Here is a 23,744-nt window from a genome sequence, read left to right as displayed (position 1 = left end):
AAAATGCATGGCACCACCAAAACCTTGTCTTGATCGGGCTATCCCTCCTAACATTAGGACCGTGCCAGGATGCTATTGATCAGGGAAGCCATCATGAGGTCAAAGGCAACGTTGAAGGATTTATAAGGCCTTATGGCTGATATTGATTGGTCTGTGCATGTGACAATCTCCCAAGCTCAACACAATAGGATTCTGATGCTATGTGGAAAATGGTCAGATGAGACAAATTTACACAAATATTCCCCAATCCAAGTGCACAACGCTAGTAGAGGCATTTCCAAAGAGACAGATGGCTGTCATGAGCAAAAGGTAGTTCTATGAATTATTAAATCATCCAGGGGTATGATCACTTTTCAAACCCTGTTATTCTAGTTTTTCAACAATTTTCAATATTTTTTGGAACTGTTGCCTTTTATTAGTTACTTGTATTTTGTAAGGCAAAAGGCTTTTCTATCAAAATCAAACAATGACCTGGACTTTTTACAATTTACTACAAAGTAGTCGACGAGAAACACTCAAATTTAAGCCATTATTCACAACAAATTTCACCTCCTGCCCATTAAAATCGGGCATATTCTAAATACATGCAGGAATAAATTTGATAAGAACTGTTGTGCATCTTTAACAAGCTAATAATGGTGATAAATTTGATGATTACATTTTGGTCTGCTCCTCACACAAAGCTACCATATGGGTTTAGAAGTCTTGAATTGCTTATAACTTGTGCAGAATATTAAGTTTATGGTACATTGTCCTTACAATTGCTTCACAGCTTCACCTTTGCTTTATAGAAAAGCATGTTTGTGTATTAGCACCATGGAAGCTTATCCATGACCATTTTATAAAAAACAATAAAATGCAAAAAAGGCATTGTAATTCATTCTGCTACACGTCTATGTTGAAAGGAAAAATACAAATCATACAGGATTTGATCAAACCTTTTGTGTAAACCATTCCTTCAGTCTGGATAGTAAGCATTTTTAGAGCAAAGCACTGCCACCCAATGGATGAACTTTACAAATAAAACCTTGCATTCAAAGAAAGGCAAAAGGAAAAACCATGCATTTATAAACCACTACAGAAAGCCATATCAATATAATAAACAGCAAAAATAACTTTTTAACCATATGAATTTCTGTAAAGATTTAAATTTTTTATTAATTGTCCACAGGGACAGCAACGCATGAATACAATCATTAAATTATATTACAATTTTAGGGAAACCATTTAACACTGCAAAATACAGAAATACCCATTTTTGTGATTATACCTGCTTTGTAACATTTTATTGCCAAGATGAAAATGTGGAATTAAAAATAATTTAAAGAGAACACTATCTGGGAATTTTCTAAAAGACTCATTAAATTGCTTTCAGTTCATACATGAATACAATCACTTACAACAGGCAGTCTCCAAGAAAGTGTACTACAGATTGTTGTTAAAAAGAATTAAGAAAATAAAGCAAAGGAAAAAATGTCCATAAAACAAAACAATTATCTTTATCATCTACCGGACCATATCCAGTGAATGTTTGCGTTTCCCATAAAGTGGGATAAAAAGTTGAATTAGATGATACTCATCCTACCCTCTTCAAAACCCCTCATCTTCCCTCAATTGCTGGCTTAGCTCAGCATAGGAAGTATTACCAACCTCGGACGTCTTGATCTTGATCAAGCTATAGGTTACAGATACCACTGATACAGTAGTTTGGCTCAGCTCTCTTCAGTCAAGGAGATCAAGATCAGCTCTCCTGCTTGTCTTTAACCAGCAGGACTGTGTGTTGCCCTCCACTGGACACTGAAAAAACGACACGATTCTCTAGCTGCTTGCCTGTCATCTCCACAGGGCTCCATTCATCATCCTCCTCTCCTGTGCCCAGCTGCAGGTTGGTGCCCATGCCCCAGGCAAACACAGAGCCTGACAGAAAGATACCAATGTTAGAATGGGCTAGAAGTTAGAAGTTTGTAATTTCTGCATCACTAGTGTTAGCAGAATTTCCAGGCTGCTCTTCTCCAAAAGGTTTGGTTTTCAAACTGGTTTCTAAAATGCTCTTTTATAAAATAAAAAAAAATAACAACATCTGCCATGGTCAGTAAACAGATGGTCCTGTCCCAAACTCATGCTATTAGTTGAGCCACCATCATGGTGTCTGGCTGACTGGGATGCTCAAACTGTTTTTTTTTTTAAAAAGTGTCAGAGCTCACAATTTGGGGGAACAAATCAGCAAACAAATTACTTTTCATTGTGTCTGCATATTAAGATTGGAAAGAAGAAACTATTTTAATAAAAAACAAGGCCATCTAATTTCAGATCTCATCGCACATCCCATTTTAAACCACAGCGACAATTAGTCATACAAGCCAATTCATAGTATCAGAAACCATAAACACACTCTTTAAAAAGAACCAAACTCAGATCTCTTGAAAAAAAAAATGGAACAGAGTGTAAAATTATTTAATTATTGTTTATTTGGAAGGGGCAATGCACAATAAGTACATTGTATACGATATAGCTAAAGCTCATTTTCATCTGCAGTCCATGAGCAGATGCCACCAATGTTGCGCAGGTTTCAGAGATAAAAAAATATCTCTGAAATTTTTGTAGTAAATCAAAACCTTACACTTTGAAAAACAGATACAACACCACGCATAAAACAACAACCAAATCCTCAGTTAGACGTAACAAATATCTAGGACTGCTTGACCTCATATGATTACCGTTCCTGTACTATTCCGGTCAACAATTTCTTGTCCTTGGCTGTCTTGCTGTCACTATACTATTGGCTGTTGGTTGTTCCTTGTTCTATGAAAGGTATACATATTATGCTTGCTGTAATAAACTTTGAGTAGATTGAATATAGACACTGTGTGTTGTTGTTCCTTCTATTTCCTTCGCGAAGTCTTCAGAAACACAGACTCCTGACTGAATTCAGCCGGGCATGCACTGAAAGTGACCGAGGAATTCTTGATGGCATAAGTGTTGTATTCTAGATGACAATGAGATCCAAGTTTATTCCTAACAGTTTGGGGGATCCGTCCGGGATATCCCACAAACAGGTAAGGTCAATTTTAGTGGTCTTTTACAGAGAAGCAACCCTCTGTTTTGCCCAAATATGCTGTAACCTGGGATTACAAAAGCCTATGAAGATGTGTAAAAAAAAAATATTTAAAAATAAGAGAAAAAAAAAGTTCGTCCTTGAGGGGTTCCTCCACTTGATCCATCTTTGAGGCGATACTTCTTATATTTAAGTATCCCCCTACTAAGCCTTTAGGTTTTGATTGAGAGTTCCAGATTACTTCAGCATGGTTAACTGTTTAGAAAAGTGAAATATACCTCCGTTGTTATATTTCGGTTTGTAGTTTTACCCCACATGTCAACAGCTCCGCATTAATAAACCTCATTCCTGCTGAATGTCTTGTCTGTGGTCACATCGATCACATATTTCTCCAATCACCTTGTTACCTCCAGGTCTGATTCCCTGCTCAGTTCCAGATGTTTGGTCAAGGTGGTATTTACCACCTTTGTGATGTATGCCAAACTGGATAGCTGAATCGTCCTTTCCATTCCAATTATTTTTATCATCTTTGCATTCTCCAGAACACAAGTCTTTAAGCATTCATGGGGACTTGACAACTAATGCTAATATAAATACATAAAAAAAAAAAAAAAGCTACCAGCACGCCACACCTGCCTGCCACCATTTTTCACCTGTCAGTCTTAACCCTTATGTTGTGTTCTGGTCCAATGTGGAAAATAAACTAATTCTCTTTTTATTCACATGGTCACTGGCCTTGATACATGGACTCAAATCCCCATTAATATCATATGAAACCTAATATTAAAATATTGGAGGAAAATGGCTATAAGCCTGATATATAATGCCAGAACCAACAATGCCTTGAAAATGGACACTGATCTCTTTTCGGTCCACTTTAGTTTAGATTAGTCCTCTAGCCACTTTCCATTCACACTGTTGTTGTTGTGGAAGACCACTAGACTTTTATTATAATATAAATTCTTCATATTAAACTCAGAATTCAGAATATTTGAAGATATACATATTTGACATCCCAGAAAGCTTTCCAAGTTTAGGTATTAAAAAACAAGCACTGATGACTCCTGTTCTAGAATGTGGACAGGTTGTATATTCTTTTTTTACCTTGTTTGGTGACAGCGTAGCTTACTGAGGCACCACAGGCGACCACTTGAGCGTTACTGACACCAGAGACTGATGTGGGCTCACTCTTCTCTCCTGCATCCTTCCCAAGGCCCAATCGGCCATACTCGGCCCGACCAAGACTGTACACTTGTCCTGTGGATAGATTAAGATCTAATTTTGACATCTCTGAACTTGGGTAACAATGTCCAGTGTCCCCAGCCATGCAAAATCAGGAAAAGGAGGCTTTTCAAAATCTCAACAAGGTTCCCACCCTTTATGACCAATGAATTTCCCAGGCATTTGTAATTACTAGTTACATATTTTTAAATTATTATATTTTTGGATTCAGATCAATTGGACCGTGATTCATTTAGACAGATTTGTGAACCGTTGAGTACTTCATTGAACAGAATCGAAAGAACGATTCACTGACACATTGAACAACACTATGGCTTGAGCAAGTTTTACAAGAGCAATATATTTACTACTGAAACTCCTCAGGTGACTTCATATAGTCTAGATTGCGTTTCTCATGAATTCATTACCTTCAGAATTCAGACACAGAGTGTGGTGCTGTCCTCCAGAGAGACCCACCCAGGAGGTGGTGGAGTTCTTGAAAGAGGTGAGCTTGACTGGAACAAAGCAGGTGTTTGTGTTTTGGGTACCTGTAATAAAGAGCAAGAACACGCTATGAAAATGATGGCAAGAGGGGGAACATTTCAAGGAATAGTTCAGCCAAAAATGTAAACACTAGGGGTGGAATAATATTGTTCTCTCACATGAGGTTCATGAATCAATATAATCTTGATCCGATCACTTCAATGACAAAGTATGACAGGAAATTGTTTTTATTTCTTAGAAAAATGCACATTATAATTTCTCATCAGAATAAAATTCTCTAATACACAATATAAAATGCTCAAAGTTGATAAATAAGAGTTTCTCATATACCTTTCTCTAAAAGAAAAGATAACAAACAAACTAAACCTTCAAAAATAGGTTGCTACATTCAGGCAGATCAGGTGCAAAACAAAATATTTAACTGAACAGAACATGTCCTGAAAAATAAATATGATATATTATTATTTTTAGGGCTGCCGATTTAACGTGTTAATTTTAGTGCGATACATTGCATAACAAATAAAGTGTTGAATGCAATCATGCCTCCTGACGTGTATGTAAATTCCGTAATAAAATTATGGATTTTCCTACAATATGGGCTGCAAGTGGGCGAAGAGATCTGCAAATTTAAATTACCTAAGTGAGATGGTTGAAGAGGTGATGCAAGCAAGCGAAATCACTGACTTTTTCAAGCTTGAATTACAGCTGTTTTTACAAGCTGCATGAAAAGATTGTAGCGTGCTTCAAACCTCAAAAGCAGGGAAGCCAAAGAATGAGAACCGCTCATTGAGGAAGCACAAGAGGTGGGCAAAACAACAGAATACAGGAATCTTGAGACGTGATTTTCAGTTTCTACTACTTTTAACTTGACACAGCATCCTAAAAATGCAGCGTTTATGACATTGATTACCATTGAGAAGCTCCCATCTGAGGCACGCACATCTAAATAGAGCGACAATTAAAAATAGTGCAGACGGAGTGCAACACGTACCGTGAGAGAAATTCAATGCAAAACAGATTACGTCAACTGTAGGCTTGTTCTATGATATGAGAAAAAAAAACGAACAATATATGGAGTTCTTAAGCCACTTTTTGTATTGTCTAAACAATGCTTTATTTATCTGCCACAATAAAATATATTTATAAATGTTTGAATTATTATACATTATTCATATGAATAATTTATTTGGCAACCTTTCTCAGCAAATAATGTTGTATGTGATTAATTGAATGAAAAATTATAATCAATTGACAGCCCAATTTTTTTTACATGTTTATTGGTTAATTGCACGCTTTAAAACCAGGGCTGTTTCTTTAAGAATTGAAGAAGTCATTTCTGTATGTATGTAAATGAGCGCATGCTAAGGAGACTCCTGTAACTGATCTCATCTGTGCTATGCGCGATTAGAATTAAATGTTTAATTTTTAACAACTAACTGTAAAGAACAGAAAAGGTATTAAAAGAGACAATATTCAATGACAAATGGGTTGTGTTGATCTCGTCTTTGTACACATTACACAGAACAAATTTTCCTCTCAATACAAAGTGATGATCTCACTGCTGAATACTACTACTACAATCACTGGTGAGTGAAATCTGAACATTTACCAGCCTTTTTTGGACATTGCATATTTAGTTTGCTTATGCGAGTCATTTCCTCTAACTGTAGAGGGCTGCACAGAGTAAAATATTGATCTTGGGATTTAAGAATTGAAATAGAGATCATTCAAATGAAGATGTATCCGAAAATCTTCATTTTTACCCACCCCTCAAAAATGAAAAAAATTAAAAAAGCATTATTCAAATTAAAGTTTAGTGCGTGGATCACATCTTTGATGGACACACATTACACGGAAGAAATTTTCCATTTTAATTTCAAGCACTTTTAAAAAAGCAAGGGGATTTCTCAGGTATTCCAGTACTTAAATTTCATAAAGCTAAATCCAAGCACTTCAAGGATCTTGTGCGAATCCTGCAAACAGTGAAGAGAAAAAATCCATATCTTATTGTTTGAGGAGTCATTTAATTTATGATCACATGGACCAAAAAAAAAAAAAAGTGAATTTTGCCTCAATATGGTTCATCATTTATTTTGGTTCACAATATTTTGAAATTCAATACATTGTAACATTCTTAGTATGCCAACATTAACTCACTTAAAAACATGACATTTTCTACATGCATTGCACATAATTCAGTCATACGGATTTGGAACTTATATAAATTAACAATTCCTTCAATATTCAAGAATGAGTGAACCAACAAGCTTACCAAGCTGGTGGTAATTGGAAAGGCCAAAGCCATAAACATGACCCTCTTTAGACACAGCAAAAGTTAAGTATGCTCCACAAAAGACATCAGTGAAGACGAACTTGCCCCGTGGTTTCATGGTAACCATCTGCGGCTCCAGGAGCCTCACTGGGCAAAATGTATATGAAAAATTACATGAACACTAAGAACTTCCATCATAACTCTGGAAAAGGATAGGCTCAGATTCACAGTGATTCATGGTACATTTATTCTCTAAAGCTCAAAGTGACAATTCAAAAAACAAAAATACATACTCAATCCTTTCCTGCCTCCACGGTTAGCGAAGTGCTCCGCCACCCTTCCTAGCTGGCCTTGTTCTCCACATCCTGATGTGTACAGCTCTCCATTCGCAGTCAGCATCACCAAGTGATCATTTCCTTTAGATTGAATCCAGAAAATTCTTATAAGAGAAATTATATAATGACTTCCAAAACCACATGCACAGTGTGAATTCCTTTGACCCACCTGAGACTATTTTAACCACGGGCTTGTCAAAAGGAACTTTGACAGGCAACATGCACTTTTTCATGGGCTCCAGGAGTCCAATGACACCATTATTATCCTGTAACAAATCAGAGAAGTTAAATCAATCTACCACAACATTTCTGCTCAGCTACAAGCAACACAGATCCTTCAAGGTTAAAACACTCACTCTAAAAGAGCCCCAGACATAGACAACTCCTTCCTCTGTGAGGGCAGCAGTGTGGCTGTCCCCTGCAGAAACCTGTACAACAGTCTCTCCAAGATCCACCTTGGCCGGAACCATCTCGGTGCCCTCCTCTGATGTGTCGCGACCCAATGCACCCTCATCATTACAGCCAAATGTATAAACCTGCACAGAAATGAAAAATAATTAGCACCTGTTACACTAGACCAATGATGTGTCTATGGGGGAAAACAAAGTAAAAGTTTGCAAACGCTGCACTGGACAATAGGTAATTTCAGTCCTCTGATGTTTAGCTAAATATGGATATGACAATATAACATCGAGAGATTTTTTTTAAATAGGGCTGGGTATTGATACAGCTTTCCCAATTTAATTTTATTCAGATTCACAAGCTCTCCATTCAGAATTAAATAAAAATAAAAATGGTTCATACTTCAGTTACAATGTCCATTTTGATGACATATGAAAAGAAATGATCACTCTCTGCTAAGGGTAAGTTATACAGGGGACATTCCAACTTGTGCATTAAGAAGCTAATCACTTCACAAATTTTTTTTAATGAAATATTTGAAATAATGCATAAATTCCTTGTATTTCATCAATATGATGTCTAAATCAAATATATGAAATGTGCCCATATTGTATTGCATGTATGTATGTATGTATATATATATATATATATATATATATATATATATATATATATAAAAAATCACTTAATAAAACAAATGGTGGTTGCCGATTTATTTGATGCTCCGGTGTCTCCAGCCAAAACGGAGTAGTACTTCATCACAACCGGCTCGCTCTGTCTCAGGCCAGCACCCGGCTAAAAACCCCACACCTGCTGCCTCAGTTCCACCACCAGCAAAACAACGCAAGCTGTGGCCCAAACGAAGGCAGCTGCCTCAGCGCAAACCCTGCACCAAAGGGAAAAAAATTAAATCCCCCACACAGGAAAAGCATTCCTGACACACAATGCTGTTCCCATCTTTCCCAGTGCAGTTTGTCGGGAAATGAACGGTTGTTCAAAATGTCATCTGTCTCACATTTAATCACATGCAATAAATAATGCAAAAAATAAATTAAAATGTGATCGTTGCACATGCACGAGACGCTCACACTTTTTCAGTAAAGAGGTTTCCCACTTCAAAGCACACACATTATGCACAACCGCTTCCCAATGGTAAGCAGTGCATTATTTCATACAATGAACAAACCAAATTGCCCTGTCCAGTTACGCGGATGCGGGGCGAGCCCTTACTGGTATTTCCATGTCAATACAATCCAATCTGCACATCGGCCGCCCTGTTTCAACGGTGTTGTCATCCACGGTTCTGTCCGAAGACACACCGGTGTTACGAGCCAAAATAAACAATCTTCTCAAATAAGAACAAGATAGAGGTGGTTTCATATAAATTAATAAGCCTGCTGTCCCGTTGCACGAATGCGTGGCAAGTCCTGACGGGCGAGTCAGAACTAGGTTTTTAAAATGATCAAGCAAGGTCGTATGATTCAGTTTGTATGCTGCCCACCTTACTTCACCGGCGCTTTGCAACCTGTGGTCCGACCACAGTATGAGCCAGCTCCCCGCACATTCACAAAAATTTATCGATGTGGCACTCATCCCATTGAAAATTAATGGTGTGTGTTTTGAATTACCTTAGCGATTGGTTATTACTAGCCAATCAGAGGCACTACTGAGTGAACACAAAGACTTTCTGCTTTGCCATATGAAAAATCTCATCTAACGTCAAATGGGTGAAAAGCAGTTCATCTCGACTCCTTGAGCATGCATTCGCACCTCATGACTAAGCGAGTACTTGGTTCAAACTGGAAAAACACTAACATAGAAGTAATTTCAGAGATTGCTGGGTTTTATGTCAGCATCATCATACCGTAAGGTCTGTTACACATGATACCTCTCCAGTACTGACACAAGCAATGTTCCACCTGGAGCCTCGGGCACATGTGCATCATGGTGCTCTAGCACCATGGGCAGCACCAGCCTTCTACCAACAGGGTGCTATGCTGGGTCTAATTTTCAGAATTAGAATCTGAACCACAGACGCATCCAACATAGGTTGGGGCGTGGTGTGATATTGATGCCGACTTTCGACACTTGGATAGGTGCGAAACAGGCGTGGCATGTTATCCACCTAGCTACTGGTTGTCTTTCTAGCTTTGAGAGATTTTTCATTCCAATATTGTGAATCACATTCCGATTCATTCGGACAACACAACAGTAGTGGCGTATATAAATTACCAGGACGTGCTGACCCACGTATGGCCGGCAAAACAAGTATGCATTTCCCCCAGTGAGCCTCCATTTTGTCATCAGCAAAGTCCGAGCAGACATGGAACAGTTCTGATAATTGTGCCTCTGGGTCACATGAGGATAAAGCAACACAAATAGGCCTGTCAAAATAACTAACTTTGTTGGATGATATACTGTCCCAGAAATAATTGCAAATAAATTATATTGTCATTTTAAGACCATTTTAAGCCACTGATATAAATGATAATAGCATAATAATACAAGTACACCCTTGCAAAGAGCAATGAACTTTTAATTCTTTAGAATATTCAGATATTGGAATCGTAATGTCCAAAAAAAATTTAATTGGGAAGGCCCTTCTCCATCTACAATGGCGGTTTTTGTTCCCAGCTCTGAAACTGGATGGGATAGTTATGTTTTAGATGAGCTTTTAGGTTGTATTGCCACTGATTTTAAGCAAAGTTAGCATACCGGCTTGTTCACGTTAATGGACTCGTCTCTCATTCGGATTAATGCTAAAATGTTCTCACACCGGAGCTGTAGAATGCAGCTTTGAAACCAAGTCCATTTGGACTGCTTCTTCCAAACTTTCTGGCTGGAATTATGCAGTCGTCGGGAAAACACCTATTACAGGACTCAACATTAAGCATCGTCATGTGCTTGTCCTTCGGACAAATAAATTGGTCATTCACTTGTCTGAGTAAAAAAGTAAATTGTCCGGAGACAAAAACAAAAGAAAGGACATAAGAAAAAAAGAAATGCCTCCATAGTCATCATTAACACCTGATAGGGATTAACAACACAGTAAATCAGTACTAATCCTCAAGCCTGTATGAATTTCTCTCTGCTGAAGAACACAGAATTAGATTTTTGGCAGAATGTTAGTCTCAGTCAATATTCACTGCATCTTTTTTCTCTCTCCATAAAATAAAAGTGGATTGAGACTGAAACTTACATCATCTTTTGTGTTCCACATAATATAGAAAGTTAGACAGTTTTAATGATGTCATAATTTTTGGTAACACTTTACAATAAGGTACATTAACATTAGATAATGCATTAGCTATCATGAACATTTCACAGCATTTATCAATCTTAGTATTGATAGTTACTGAAAAAGAACACAGTACATGAACTAATGTTAACATATACAACTTTTTTATTTTAATGTATGAAAATATATTAATATACTGTGTGTTGGAATTAATTAATAATTAACATTAACAAATTATATTAAAGTGCCGTTTATTGTTAGTTCACGTTAACTGATATACTTAACTAACATTAACAAATGGAACTTTTTTGTAAAGTGTGATCCAATTTTCATTTTTGGGTAAACCATCTCTTTGAAAGTACAAGTCAATTCTCACCAGCTGCATTAAAAATGGCTGTTTAATATTGACAAAATGCACTGAAAATGTTAACAGATAAAATCCAGAGAGAACCTTGCTGCTAAATCAGTTATATTGTACATTCAAAACACATATGCATATGTCTTTTTTTCCTCATCAGTTCTGAATAGAATGTAGGGGGCTGTCCAGCTTTTTGAGAGGCTTAACAGCCTCGATAGAGCTTTAAACTAATAATTTTCAGAATTCAAATGAGTCTTTGAGGTCTGCTTTGCCTTATGATCATCAAGGGAAGCCATGGTGATATCAAATGATAAGCTCTGCACTGTCCCGCTGATAGTGAGGGAATCCCAGTTGAAGCGTGAACTCCAGAAATACACTAGTACAGAGCAGAGCACATCAGTTGCGAGAGCTTCACTCGCTTGAAAACCAGGCTTCAACTGCACTGCGCAAATGTGTTTAATTTTTTCTGTACTAGTGTATGGAGTGGTGGTGGTGTAGTGGTCTAAGCATGTAACTGGTAATCAGAAGGACACTGGTTCGAATCCCACAACCACCACCATTGTGTCCTTGAGCAAGACACTTATCTCCAGGTTGCTCCAGGGGGATTGTCCCTGTAATAAGTGCACTGTAAGTCGCTTTGGATAAAAGCGTCTGCCAAATGCATAAATGTAAATGTTTAATGCCAGATTCTGCTGCACGATATACATCACATATTAGAAATTTGGTTGCATATGTGTGTGCTTAACTCAAATAAAACTTAAGATTTAAGAAGCGATATTGGGATTGTTGGAATGCAGATGCATAGTGAAATCTATATTTTTACCCATCCCCATTTAGAAAGATGGTATTACACAGATGATGGGTGTTGATGACTATGCAAGGGTTTTGTTTGTACTAAACTTACATTTCCAGTGTCACTGAGGCAGACTGTGTGCATGCCCCCAGCAATGGCCTGCACGATACCCTCAGGAAGAGTCAACAGGGCCGGTTTTTTCCTTTCAAGCACATCCTCTCCCAGGCCAAGCTGTCCAACGTCACCCTGCCCGAGAACAAGCACCAGGCCCTTTTCCTGGCCATGACTACTGTGGGAAACTAAACAACAACCACATCCACAACGCATAAATAGGTTCACAGATATACATAAAACCGAATTTTTCAAGTCAAGTGGTTTTTATTTGCAAAAACAAAAAAGTTCTACTCGTTTCACAAGTTCTAATTTGTTTCCAGAAGTCTACCCATGAATTGTACTCCCATGTTTAAAGAGATCCTTCACATAAAAATACAATTCTGTCATTTATTTATCCTCATGTTGTTCCAAACATGTAGGAGATATATAAACACAAAAGGACATTTTAGACAGAACATTAGCCCAAGTCACCATTCACTTTCGTCAAAAAAAAAAAAAAGATGCATGGAAGTAAATGGTGACTGAGACAATCATAATTTGATAATCTGTTCCATGGAAGAAAGATACAAATTTGGAACAACATTGAGGTGTGTAAATTTCTCTAATGCTCACTATAATGGCTACAATCCCAGAAACATTCAATAAGCTAAAAATAAATGTTATATTACCTTATTCAGCCCAACCCCTTTTCAGCGCTCTGTTCTTCCGAATTTTGTCATTCAACTTCCTGTTTGTATTGAAGCTACTGTGAAGAGTCGATCAAAATGGATTACGTGTGGGAGCACAGAGGGTATGGTGAGTCTACAATAACCTTTTACTACGTGAAAATGTCACAGTCACTGATAATGTTCGTTTTCTGACACCACCGAACTGTAAGTAAACTGAGTAAACTGGACCTGGCAGATCACATTCAGACAGCACTTTTTCGAGATACAAGCATTTCATTGTTATACATGTAATTCTGCTTAACTTTAGGTTTCAACTCATTAATAATTTAGTTTAAAATGTGTAGTTGACATGAAATTTCAAACAGGACAGCTGTATTATTTTAAGTTAATTACATAAATGAAATTTAGTTTTTAAAATGTATTTGTCACTACACATTTTTAGAGACTTAAATGTGATTAAAATAGTTCTAAATACAATATAAAATAAAATGTACACTTTTATATATACAGCTCTGGAAAAAATGGAGAGCACTGCAAAATTACCAGTTTCTCTGAATTTACCATTTATAGGTATGTGTTTGAGTAAAATTGTATAATTTTGTTTTATTATATAAAGTAACGACAACATTTCTCTCAAATATAAATAGTCATTTAGATACATTTATTTGCAGAAAATGGCAAATGGTCAAAATAACAAAAAAGATGGTGTTTTCAGTGGCGGTTTTGTTGGAGATAGGGCTGGCCATGACAGGGTCTTGATCTGGTGGTCCTCCAGCCACACCTTGATTGACTTGGCCAGGTAAATCAAGGTGTGGATGGAGGACCACCAGATCAAGACCATATCATGGCCAGCCCTATCTCCAGAACCCCATTGAAACCTCTGGAATGTGATCAAGAGAGAGATGGATTACCACAAGCAATCAAACAAAATCGAGCTGCTTGAATTTGTGCGCCAGGAGTGGCATAAAATCACCCAACAGCAATGTGAAAGTCTAGTAGAGAGCATGCTAAGATGCATGAAAGCTGTGATTTGAAAATCAGGGTTATTCCACCAAATATTGATTTCTGAACTCTTCCTAAGTTGACATATTAGTATTGTTTAAATATTTATGATCTTGTTTTCTTTGCATTATTCAAGGTCTGAAAACACTGCATCTTTTTTGTTATTTTGACCTGTTGTCATTTTCTGTAAATAAATTATCTAAATGACAATATTTTTATTTGGGAGAAATGTTGTCAGTACTTTAAATAAAAATTTTTTTTTTAATTTTACTCAAACACATACCTATTGTGCATTGAATTATGAATTACTGTTGTTTTAAAATCTCCCTGCACTGCTTCCAGTTATTATTACATCCCCTAAACACTAAAGTTCTCATGATAAATTGACAACTATATAACCTGTAAATACGGTAGCTAATTACACATTGACATCAACACCACAGTAATCTATATAGAATAAAATAGACTGGAAGATCAAAGACAAAATTCTTAAGAAGGTTGCATGCTAGATTATCTGGTATAAAGATAATAAACATGAGCACAAACAAGTGTCACACCACAATAGCTTACCTTTGAGTTTTTTCACTACCACCAAGTCCACAGTTGCTGTAACTCTTTGTCTCTTTACAGATTTTTTCGCCAGCATAGTGACTCTAAATTCTTGACAAAACCTAAAGCAGAGATGGATGAATGCTTTGTTAGCAAAGTAACTTGAACATTAATCAGATTTATATTAACAAAATACACTTACAAGGACAATCAGGCCAGAACTACCATAAATGTTGTGAACTTATATATATATATATATTTTTTTTTTACTTTTATTGATGTCATAAAACTAGCCTGAAACAACACTCGTTATGCCCAGCGGATCAAGAAAAAAAAAAAAACACTTTCCACTGCATTTACACATTTGTAAAACGAAGGACGATTGGAGTATGCTTTGGATAGCTGAATCATGGCAGATATGCCGTGTTTTAAAACCCAGAGAGCAGACTACAAGACAGCATATTTAGACATCATGTGGTTTGAAAGCGCCTGTGATGCCCAAAATGCTAAAGGCCACTCACTCGTCTTTGACATCCAGCCCCTGTATTTTTGACTGACAGCAGCAAATGTTTTAATGGCATAGACCAAATATGGGATTAAAATGAACAAGTGTACTTTTCACTCTTGGACATCTTTTAAATGAGCGGAATGGATAGAAGCACGGCGGCAAATATCCGACTCCAAGTGTAAAGGCAAAGGAAGAACCGCTAAAAGTTTAAACAGATAACCTTCCGCAATGACGCCACAGGGACAAATACTACATGGTTTAACACCGTAACATTTGCCTTTATGACTAATTATTTTAAAACCCAAAGGAAATCGGGTAGCATTTGATTATCAAGAATTGTAATGAGATATTAAAGCAAACATTTGAATGAAACCGCCTGGTCAGCGATAGCAGCAAACATCTCTCTATTTGCAATGCCAAATACATACCGTCACTAAACAGCTGAGATGATAACAAACCTTGAATATTGCAAAGCTTTTACTTGCTCTAACAGGTTTGTAAACATCAGTAAGTTCTCCTGGAGGACGTGTAACGCAGGCGTGTTTCACCACTGCTGCTGTATTTAATGTTTCACTGGATACAAGTAAATAAGGGCATGGCGTCACCTATTGGATTGGCGGGTAAAGTAAATGTCGATTATTTTTACTTAACAACAAATTAATTGTCTGTTTCATCGCATTTCGCATTTGTAGAATCTGCATTTTCCCCGGACTGCTAGATAATGGAAATGTGCCGTTTTTGGAAGCGATTGTGTTTTGTTGTTATTCGAGGCTAGATCAACTGATTTTCTTTTGTAAAGGCATCTTCATCGAAGAAGGTTAAAGCATTGATTTTACCGTATGATTTCTGGAGAACAGCAGATATCAGTTGAGTATACTGACGTATCAATCGCCTCGCTTAACCGTTAATTTTAATCAATAAGATCATCATCTTCATAATTAAGCCAAGTTGTATTATATTCTAAATATATTTTTTTTAAAGGAATATTTCAGCCTCAATAAAAGTGAAGCTCAAACGACATTATTTGTGGCATAATGTAAAAAAAAAAGAAAAAAAAGGTAAAATCTGTGTAAAGGGCTTTTCCGTAAACATTAAAATACTCACAGTTTCAAAAGTATAGCCACAATACGTAAACAAAATGTGTGTCAAATATGCGTACAACCCTTTTCTTTTAAAGTTTTAGTTCGTTGCCATGACGACGTAACCTTGTTACCCTAAACCCCGAAATAATTGTAAAAACAATTTACAGTACAAATACACAAGATTTAAAAGTTGAATCAATGTAAGCGCTTTTTTATTAGCATATTTTTGCCATTAGTGTCCCATTATGTGGTGGGTTTTATTTTATTTTATTTTTAAATCTTAATCTTTTATGAAGATAATTATTATGTATTTCTGTTGACCTGTTGTCAGTATTTTGCTCTTTAGAAAAGTAGACAAATCATACCTGCTAACACCTTTATTCCTTAAATTCGTTAACTCATACAAATCGTGCAATAGATTTAATCACAAAGTATATGAATTTAATATTAGGTCATAAATGTAAATCGGTAGCTTTAGGTACTTATAGGCTATGATCATTATGCGCCTGTTGATAATGTAAAAAACATGCAAGTGAGACAAGACAGACATTATTGGTAAGCATTTTAATTTAGATTTAAATGTTTACATCTAAACAGAAAATGTCAGTTTCTAAAAGTTCACATATAATTAAATAGCAAGAATTTCAAACACCACATTCAAATGGAACAGGTACATCATGCTCCCATTCTTGTAGTGTGGAATAATACACTTTTAATTTTGTGCTTAAAAAAATAGTAACCTATGAGTTTCAATATATTTAAAATAGTTTTCCAAATAAAAGGAAGACAGGATATACACAAACAGTCAAGTTCATCTACAGAATAGATCTGTACAACAGAGCAATTGCTATTATTCTACTGGCCAAAAACAACGCTTGATAAAATAAATGCAAAATCAAAGAAGAGTTCCTGCTGCAATAATCTCCCTGTCAAGAACACTTCATTTGATACAACACTTTAGAGCTGTATCAGTGCGAGCCCTGACTATATTCATTCTTCTTGAAAATGGATAATAAATAACCAGAAAATATTTTTTCATTAAGAAATAATATATTTTGTAAACTAGATTTGAACACATTTTCAAACTGAAATTGGTTGACCTCACCTTTACTTTAGAGAGTACAAATACCTTGATTTAAAAATAGCGTAAACAATCAGAAAATTTGGTTTTGATGTAGATACATTTTGTGATAAGGAATATCACCTATTAAGAAATACAATTAATACTATCTTCTTTTCTATGGTAAATTAGTGCTAAAACAGTGAGGACCAATAAGTCGGGAAGAATCCGAAACAAAGTTTTGAATTAAAGAGGGCCAAAATAACTAAATAATAATAGTAAAAAAGTATTGCCTAACAGTTTCTAAAATGTACAACATTCCAAAGAGTCAGACTAAGAGAAAATAACAGCAGCCTATACAAACATACACAAAAACACAATTAAATTCCAGGTTCAGGCATTATCTTGCAGTTCTTCAGTTCACACCTCTGCCCTGCTATGCTCAGTAACTAACACTTACTGTATTATTACTGTATTTATTATTGTCACATTATTATTACTATTATTGTTTTTTTTTTTTTACTTTGTTACACTTCCCTGAAAGGAAATTAAGTTTGTCATATGGAGTAAAAGCAGAAAAAAAGGCCATTCACTATGCTTGCCATTGGCACACGTAACACTCCACTCATCCTCTATAATAAGTCCTTCGTCACCTCTCCTTTTTGGCACATGGTTCCCCTAAAGTCCAGGAGAAATACTGCATCAGTCCCCCAGAGGTCACCCCTCCCATACTGACTGTTCACTGGTCAGCAGGCGGAGGACTGAGGAACAGTCCATATTTTTGTCTGTTTCTCAATTGTAATGTGTTAGGTGTCCCTGTGCATTTAAAGTAGTACATTCAGAAATATTAAAAGCAGTTTGTAAGGAAACTCTGACACCATGAGCCTCCTCACCAGAAAAATTGCTTCATATCCACCAGCCTTTAAGTGCTTAATTTTCCAGTTAAAAGATGATGTTAAGGACGATGGAATCTAGGAACAATAAGGGACAAGACCACATAAAAACACATATCAATGGTTAGATGCTTTGCAAAAAAAAATAAAAAATAAATAAAAATAATAATCTTTTATGAATGTAAAAAAATTTACCTTGTGTAAATTCGGCTCTCCTCATGCACTTCCATCTCAGAGCTCTTAAACTCGTTGAGCTCTTTACGAATAGCAGCCTAAACAAACATATAGATGTTTAAGGAGATAACAAATGAAATGTAAAGCAGAAAGAGACTAGTAAAATATATATATAAATGCAATGCAATGAGTAGTGCCTTGAAAAACTATTAATAATAAACAGAGAAATGTGTGTCTTGTTGCTTTATCATATTTATCAGGTGGCATGTATATTTCTGTTCTTTTAAGTTATGCAGATGTTAATGAGATGCATGTGAGAAAAAGCTGTTACCTTGTCTGCAGGAGTGAGTTTGGTCCATGGCTTGTCAGCACGGCGGTCATAGTCCTGGGCGCTTGTGACTTCTACATATTCGTGGAAACGTAATATTTTTCTGGCCTGTAGTTCAGCCACTGTAGGGCGTTGACTCAACTGAAGAGTGTAAAAAAATAATTTTTTTTTCTCTGCAAAGCTTTTTCATAACATAACATAACATAACACATTAGATTTAAATCCAATTTAGAATAAATATAAGATGGTTTATATTTAATTATAATTTGTTTTTAAAATAATGTTAATAATATACTGCGGGTTCACCATAATGTAAGCATACAGAAGCAAACCTTTCTGGTGAGTCTGCGCTTGATCTCCCTGACCTCTGCTTGTCTGTCTGCTTCATTTTTGGCTGGGGGGAAATAAGACACTATCAGCACAACAGCACAACTATAAATTGCATTCCATGTGGTTTATTCACATGCAAATTAACAGGGCAATAATGACAACATTGCATAAATCACATTACAATACATTAAATCAAAGGCAACAATATAAAATACAAGTATACTGATAAAGTGCAAAAAAAACAAACAAAAAAAAAGGGTCTACAAAAATATTTTGATCTTCTTCCAGTTGATTTACTGTGTATACAGGAAGCGCAGTGTAATTAGTGCAGTTAGAGTACAACAAGCTAAGCCTTGCTTTTTAAAGAGCGAAAAGAAAATAGTTAAATCGTGTGATTAATAGAACATAAAACAAAAGTCAAGAGAGCATATTTCAACCATAAAATAAACACTCTGAGAATGAATAAATAAAAAAAGAATGAATAAGTAACTAATGAAAAGATAGAAAATGGGAGATCAAGATGGAATGGAATCAGGGAAATCAAATTAAATGAATAAGTAACTAATGAAACGAGAAGAACAGAATGGAGGCAGGGAAAACAAATCCCAATGAAATAACCGGACTATAAAAAGTATATATATAAAAAAAAAAGGCTATTTACGCTGGAGTATGTTTCTCTGTTCCAATTCCTCAGCAGTAGGTCTCTGGCTCAATCGTCTACAGACAAAAAATAAATGAAATATCAGCTTATTCTTTATATTTTGCACAACGTATAAAACATATTCATGTTTAATATAAGCTTACAGTACATTTAGAGTTTTTCCCAGTGTACTACTGTCTTATTTTCTATATTTTGCACAATATATAAAATACACTAATGTAAATAATAGGGCTGTCAATTTAACATGTTTAGTATGATTATTTATATAAAAAAATTATGTGTTTAAAAAGTAATCATTCCATTGTACCAATATAAAGAATATTTCTACCATTCAGTACCAGTCAGTAGGAGGCAGTAAGCACAACGCACAGCTGTACAGGCAACAAACCACACTTACTTACTGACAGCAGACAGCACAAGATGAGGACGGATGTGTTCTTGCACATAGACAGCTTAAGCAATGTGCAACTGTGAATGCAGGGGTCTTGAGCATGTTTTTCTAAAGTTTTAAAATACATTTATCTGTGACGCAACCAAAATGAGAAACTCCAAAAGCATCCGTCTGACACATGTGTACATAGTGCACATCTTTAGAAAAGCTATTATAAGTCTACCTTGGACAGACTGATGAATTCAATTGTAAAATGGAAATAAACAATATTTTGCCTTCTAAAACCACTTTTTATATAGGCTTATCCAGTTTTTGTCAACATTGTACCCCTACAGCTCCATCAGTAAGGCTGAAGTACCCCTTAATCTACATAAAACCAAAGATGTGTAATATATCAAACTATATCAATGATAATATACAAATATATATATATACTAGATTTATAATAATTTTTCAGGTATATTTGAGTTATAATGTTCATTTTGCTGACATAGGAAAGAAATTGTCTTATAGGGAATGCTGTTAATTATACAGGTGACCTTCTAACTTAAAAAAAAAACCAAAATTATTTACATTTATTATTAGTTTTTCATAATTTTAGCCACATTTTTTCTTTTTAAAAATGTACAAATTCCATGTATTCCATCAATAAATGTGTCTTGGAATTGCATTAATTATATCGCATACATATGTTTTATTTTTACACGCATAATTTATAGCATTTACAGTGATAGGTAGAACAAGAGCTAAAATGGTGTTGTGGTAGTTCAGCCAGTGAGTGCATATTAACGAGAATATGCACAATTTCTTTAACTGCTTCCTTTCTTCCCTGCATGTTTCATTATAATTGTTAATTCTTTTTTGTTTTGATCAATAAACTGTTAAGAACAGAAAGGGTATTAAAAGAGACATTATCCAATAACGAATGGATTGTGTGAATGGATCTCATCTTTGGACACATTACATGGGATGAGTCAAAACAAAATTTTACTCTCAACACGCAGTGAAAATATCTCTGTGCCAAACTTTGCATAGAGTAAAAAGATTTGAAAAAGGACTGTACAAATGAACATCACAATTAATTGGAAAAAACGATATTTTTACCCATCTCTAACTTTATTATATTTAGTTTAAGCCATACATGCGATTAGATATAAATATACTATATACATATATAACCAAACAACATGATGTTGCCACCCCCATGCTTCATGGTTGGGATGGTGTTCTTCGTTTTCCAAGCCTCAAAACATAACAATGGTCATTATGACCAAACAGATACATTTTAGTTTAATTGTACCAGAGGACATTTCTCCAAAAAGATATTTGTCCCCATGTGCACTTGCAAATTGGAGTCTGGCTTTTTTATGGTTGTTCTGGAGTAGTGGCTTCTTCCTTGCTGAGAAGCCTTTCAGGTTATGTTGATATAGGACTCAATTTACTGTGGATATAGATACTTGTCTACCCGTTTCCTCCAGCATCTTCACAAGGTTCTTTGCTGTCATTCTGGGATTGATTTGCACTATTCATACCAAAATATGTTCATCTCTAGGAGACAGAATGCATCTACTTCCTGAGCTGTATGATGGCTGAGTGGTCCATGTTTATGGCTGAGAGTTTATACTTGTATACTATTGTTTGTACAGATGAACGTGGTACCTTCAGGCATTTGAAAATTGCTACCAAGGATGAACAAGACTTGTGGAGGTCAACATTGTTTTTTTATGAGGTCTTGGCTGATTTCTTTTGATTTTATGATGTCAAGCAAAGAGGCACTGAGTTTGAAGGTAGGCCTTAAAATACATCCACAGGTACACCTCCAATTCAGTACACCTCCAAACAGAAGATAATTGTCTAATTGTCTAAAGGCTTGACATAATTTTCTGGAATTGTCGAAGCTGCTTAAAGGCACAGTCAATTAAAATTGAAACTATCTGTCTGTAAACAATTGCTGGAAAAATTACTCATGTCATGCACAAAGTAGATGTCCTAAATTACTTGCCAAAACGATAATTTGCTATTATTAGATCTGTGGCGTGATAAAAAAAAAAAAAAAATTGTTTTAATAACTTATGTATATGTAAATAATATGTATTTAATAACCTAAGTGTATTTAAACTTCTGAATTAAACTGTTATATGCAATTAGCTATGATACATTTTAATACAATTCTTAATCGATTGACAGCCCTAGTAAATATCAAACTTAAATTCTAAATGTTTTTTATTTAACAGCTTAAATTCAGAGGTTAGGTATAATAATCTTTTATTCACTATATTTTGCAAAATATAATATACACTGATGTAAACAAGCATACAACTCAAATTTTGTTTTTCTGTGTAACAAAAACATTTATCTATATGGGATTGAGTGTGTTTGAGGGCCATTACCGTGTGAGTGCGGTACCAATCTGTGTGCGGATGGCCTCCCACTGCTCCTTGCTCTGCCATGACAGACTTGTGTGCTCAACTTTGGCTTGCCTCTCAGGAGCCTGCCTGTCTGGGGCAGAGGGCCGACTGCTCAGCTTCAGCGCCAATGTGTCCTTCCTCTTCACCCTGCTGGCCAGAGCACCTGCATCGAGCACATACACACATGAACTCAGAAACTATGGCTCTCTATTACATGGACAGATGTCTGGATGTACAATCCTACAAAAATTTGATGAAATTAAGAGGGAAATTAACAGGGCCGCAGAAGGCCCATTCTTAACGTACAGTATACTGTACACAAATGTAATGTGCAACAAAACAATTAATTTACAAATAAATATATTAGGCTAATTAAGCCTGTTAATAAAGGTTTAAGGGGCCATTCACATAGGATGACTCCTGTTCTGTTTTAAAAATAGCTTTCTTATTTAAACTTGGCTAAACAGACGTTTTTGGACATTGAAACCAGTCTTGTAATTTTTTTTAAAAGCCTTGTGCAATGAATGCAGCATTTTGAGCTGGGTGAAGTTTATTCATGGATGAGTCAGTGAGAAAAAATAGAAAATTATCAAAATGTCAATAACTAAAGTCTTGACAAACACAAAATAAGTTTTAAAGCCTAAGGAAGTTTACACGGTGTGATTTACGGCTGTCGATATTTTTTACAGTCGCAAGAGATCGCGTGGAAATTGTTGTTGCTCGTTTGGTCATGGCTCGCATCGTGTGAGAGGAATTACGAGCAGCTTTCGAGCAGCCAAAAACCTCACGATTATTTTTAAAATGGTCTAAAAAATTTGAAAGCTGTTGGCTTGAATTCTTGAGGTGTGTGCAGTTTGGCGATCTACCTGCAGTTGACCAATCAAGAGAAGGTTTTACAACTCACATGATTATGAAAACTGAGTGTTCATTAAGCTTTTACACATTTGGGGAAAATAGTCATGTTAAAGCTGTGTTTTCCCATATTATTCACAACCACATCACTAGGAAGGATTCTACAGAAATGCCATGCTGTTCTCTGCTCTTCAAACAAATAATTTGCCATACGGGTTGTGCTAGAAACAATCTTTATCACTCTGCTGGAGTTTTAACATTACAATGCAAATAGGCATTATATCCAAAACTGAACAATTGTTTAGAAATGTGCAGAAAAATCAGAAGTGTTCCATTTTGATAATATATAAAAAAAGAAAATAGCACTCTACATATTATTGTAATCTGTAAAAACAACAAACTCATCAAATAGCCATACATGTTGTTGGAAAGCTCTCAAAGAGTAGAATGCAACCAGCCAATTTGTTTTCACAGACAGAAATATAATGATTAATAGCCAAGTTAATGTCTTTGACATACATATAGGTGTTGCTCATATGCCACTTT

The 23,744-nt window shown here is 35.7% G+C and overlaps 2 protein-coding genes across 6 annotated transcripts in view; both read right to left on the bottom strand.

Moving 5' to 3' along the window:
- Nucleotides 1-1,132: 1,132 nt before the first annotated feature.
- On the bottom strand, nt 1,133-15,586 carry LOC127656307 (regulator of chromosome condensation-like). Of its 3 annotated transcripts, none has more exons than XM_052144575.1 (10): nt 15,478-15,586; nt 14,533-14,633; nt 12,290-12,477; nt 7,744-7,923; nt 7,557-7,653; nt 7,346-7,468; nt 7,053-7,199; nt 4,705-4,824; nt 4,160-4,312; nt 1,133-1,917 (listed from the first exon to the last, which is right to left on the bottom strand). In XM_052144575.1, the coding sequence occupies exons 1-10, from the start codon at nt 15,522-15,524 to the stop codon at nt 1,742-1,744; spliced, it is 1,332 nt and encodes a 443-aa protein (XP_052000535.1). In that variant the 5' UTR covers nt 15,525-15,586; the 3' UTR covers nt 1,133-1,741. The 3 variants fall into 3 exon arrangements, with proteins under 3 accessions (XP_052000535.1, XP_052000536.1, XP_052000537.1); XM_052144576.1 differs by having other exon boundaries at nt 15,448-15,584; XM_052144577.1 differs by lacking the exon at nt 15,478-15,586 and having other exon boundaries at nt 12,290-13,037; nt 14,533-14,547.
- A 1,071-nt stretch (nt 15,587-16,657) lies between these two features.
- The window catches only part of LOC127656304 (phosphatase and actin regulator 4B-like), a 29,083-nt gene continuing 21,996 nt past the window's right edge, over nt 16,658-23,744 (bottom strand). For all 3 annotated transcript variants that reach the window (XM_052144562.1, XM_052144563.1, XM_052144564.1), the window contains 6 exons: nt 22,329-22,509; nt 19,548-19,603; nt 18,889-18,950; nt 18,560-18,697; nt 18,250-18,326; nt 16,658-18,132 (listed from right to left, as the gene is read on the bottom strand). In XM_052144562.1, the coding sequence (XP_052000522.1) occupies nt 18,117-18,132; nt 18,250-18,326; nt 18,560-18,697; nt 18,889-18,950; nt 19,548-19,603; nt 22,329-22,509 (530 nt within the window). In that variant the 3' untranslated portion in view covers nt 16,658-18,116. The remainder of the gene's footprint in view (nt 18,133-18,249; nt 18,327-18,559; nt 18,698-18,888; nt 18,951-19,547; nt 19,604-22,328; nt 22,510-23,744) is intronic.

This window comes from Xyrauchen texanus, chromosome 15 (genome assembly GCF_025860055.1).
Source record: "Xyrauchen texanus isolate HMW12.3.18 chromosome 15, RBS_HiC_50CHRs, whole genome shotgun sequence".
Taxonomy (NCBI): Eukaryota; Metazoa; Chordata; class Actinopteri; order Cypriniformes; family Catostomidae; genus Xyrauchen; species Xyrauchen texanus.
Note: the sequence above shows the minus strand (reverse complement) of the source record. Positions and strands in the feature narration are given on the sequence as shown.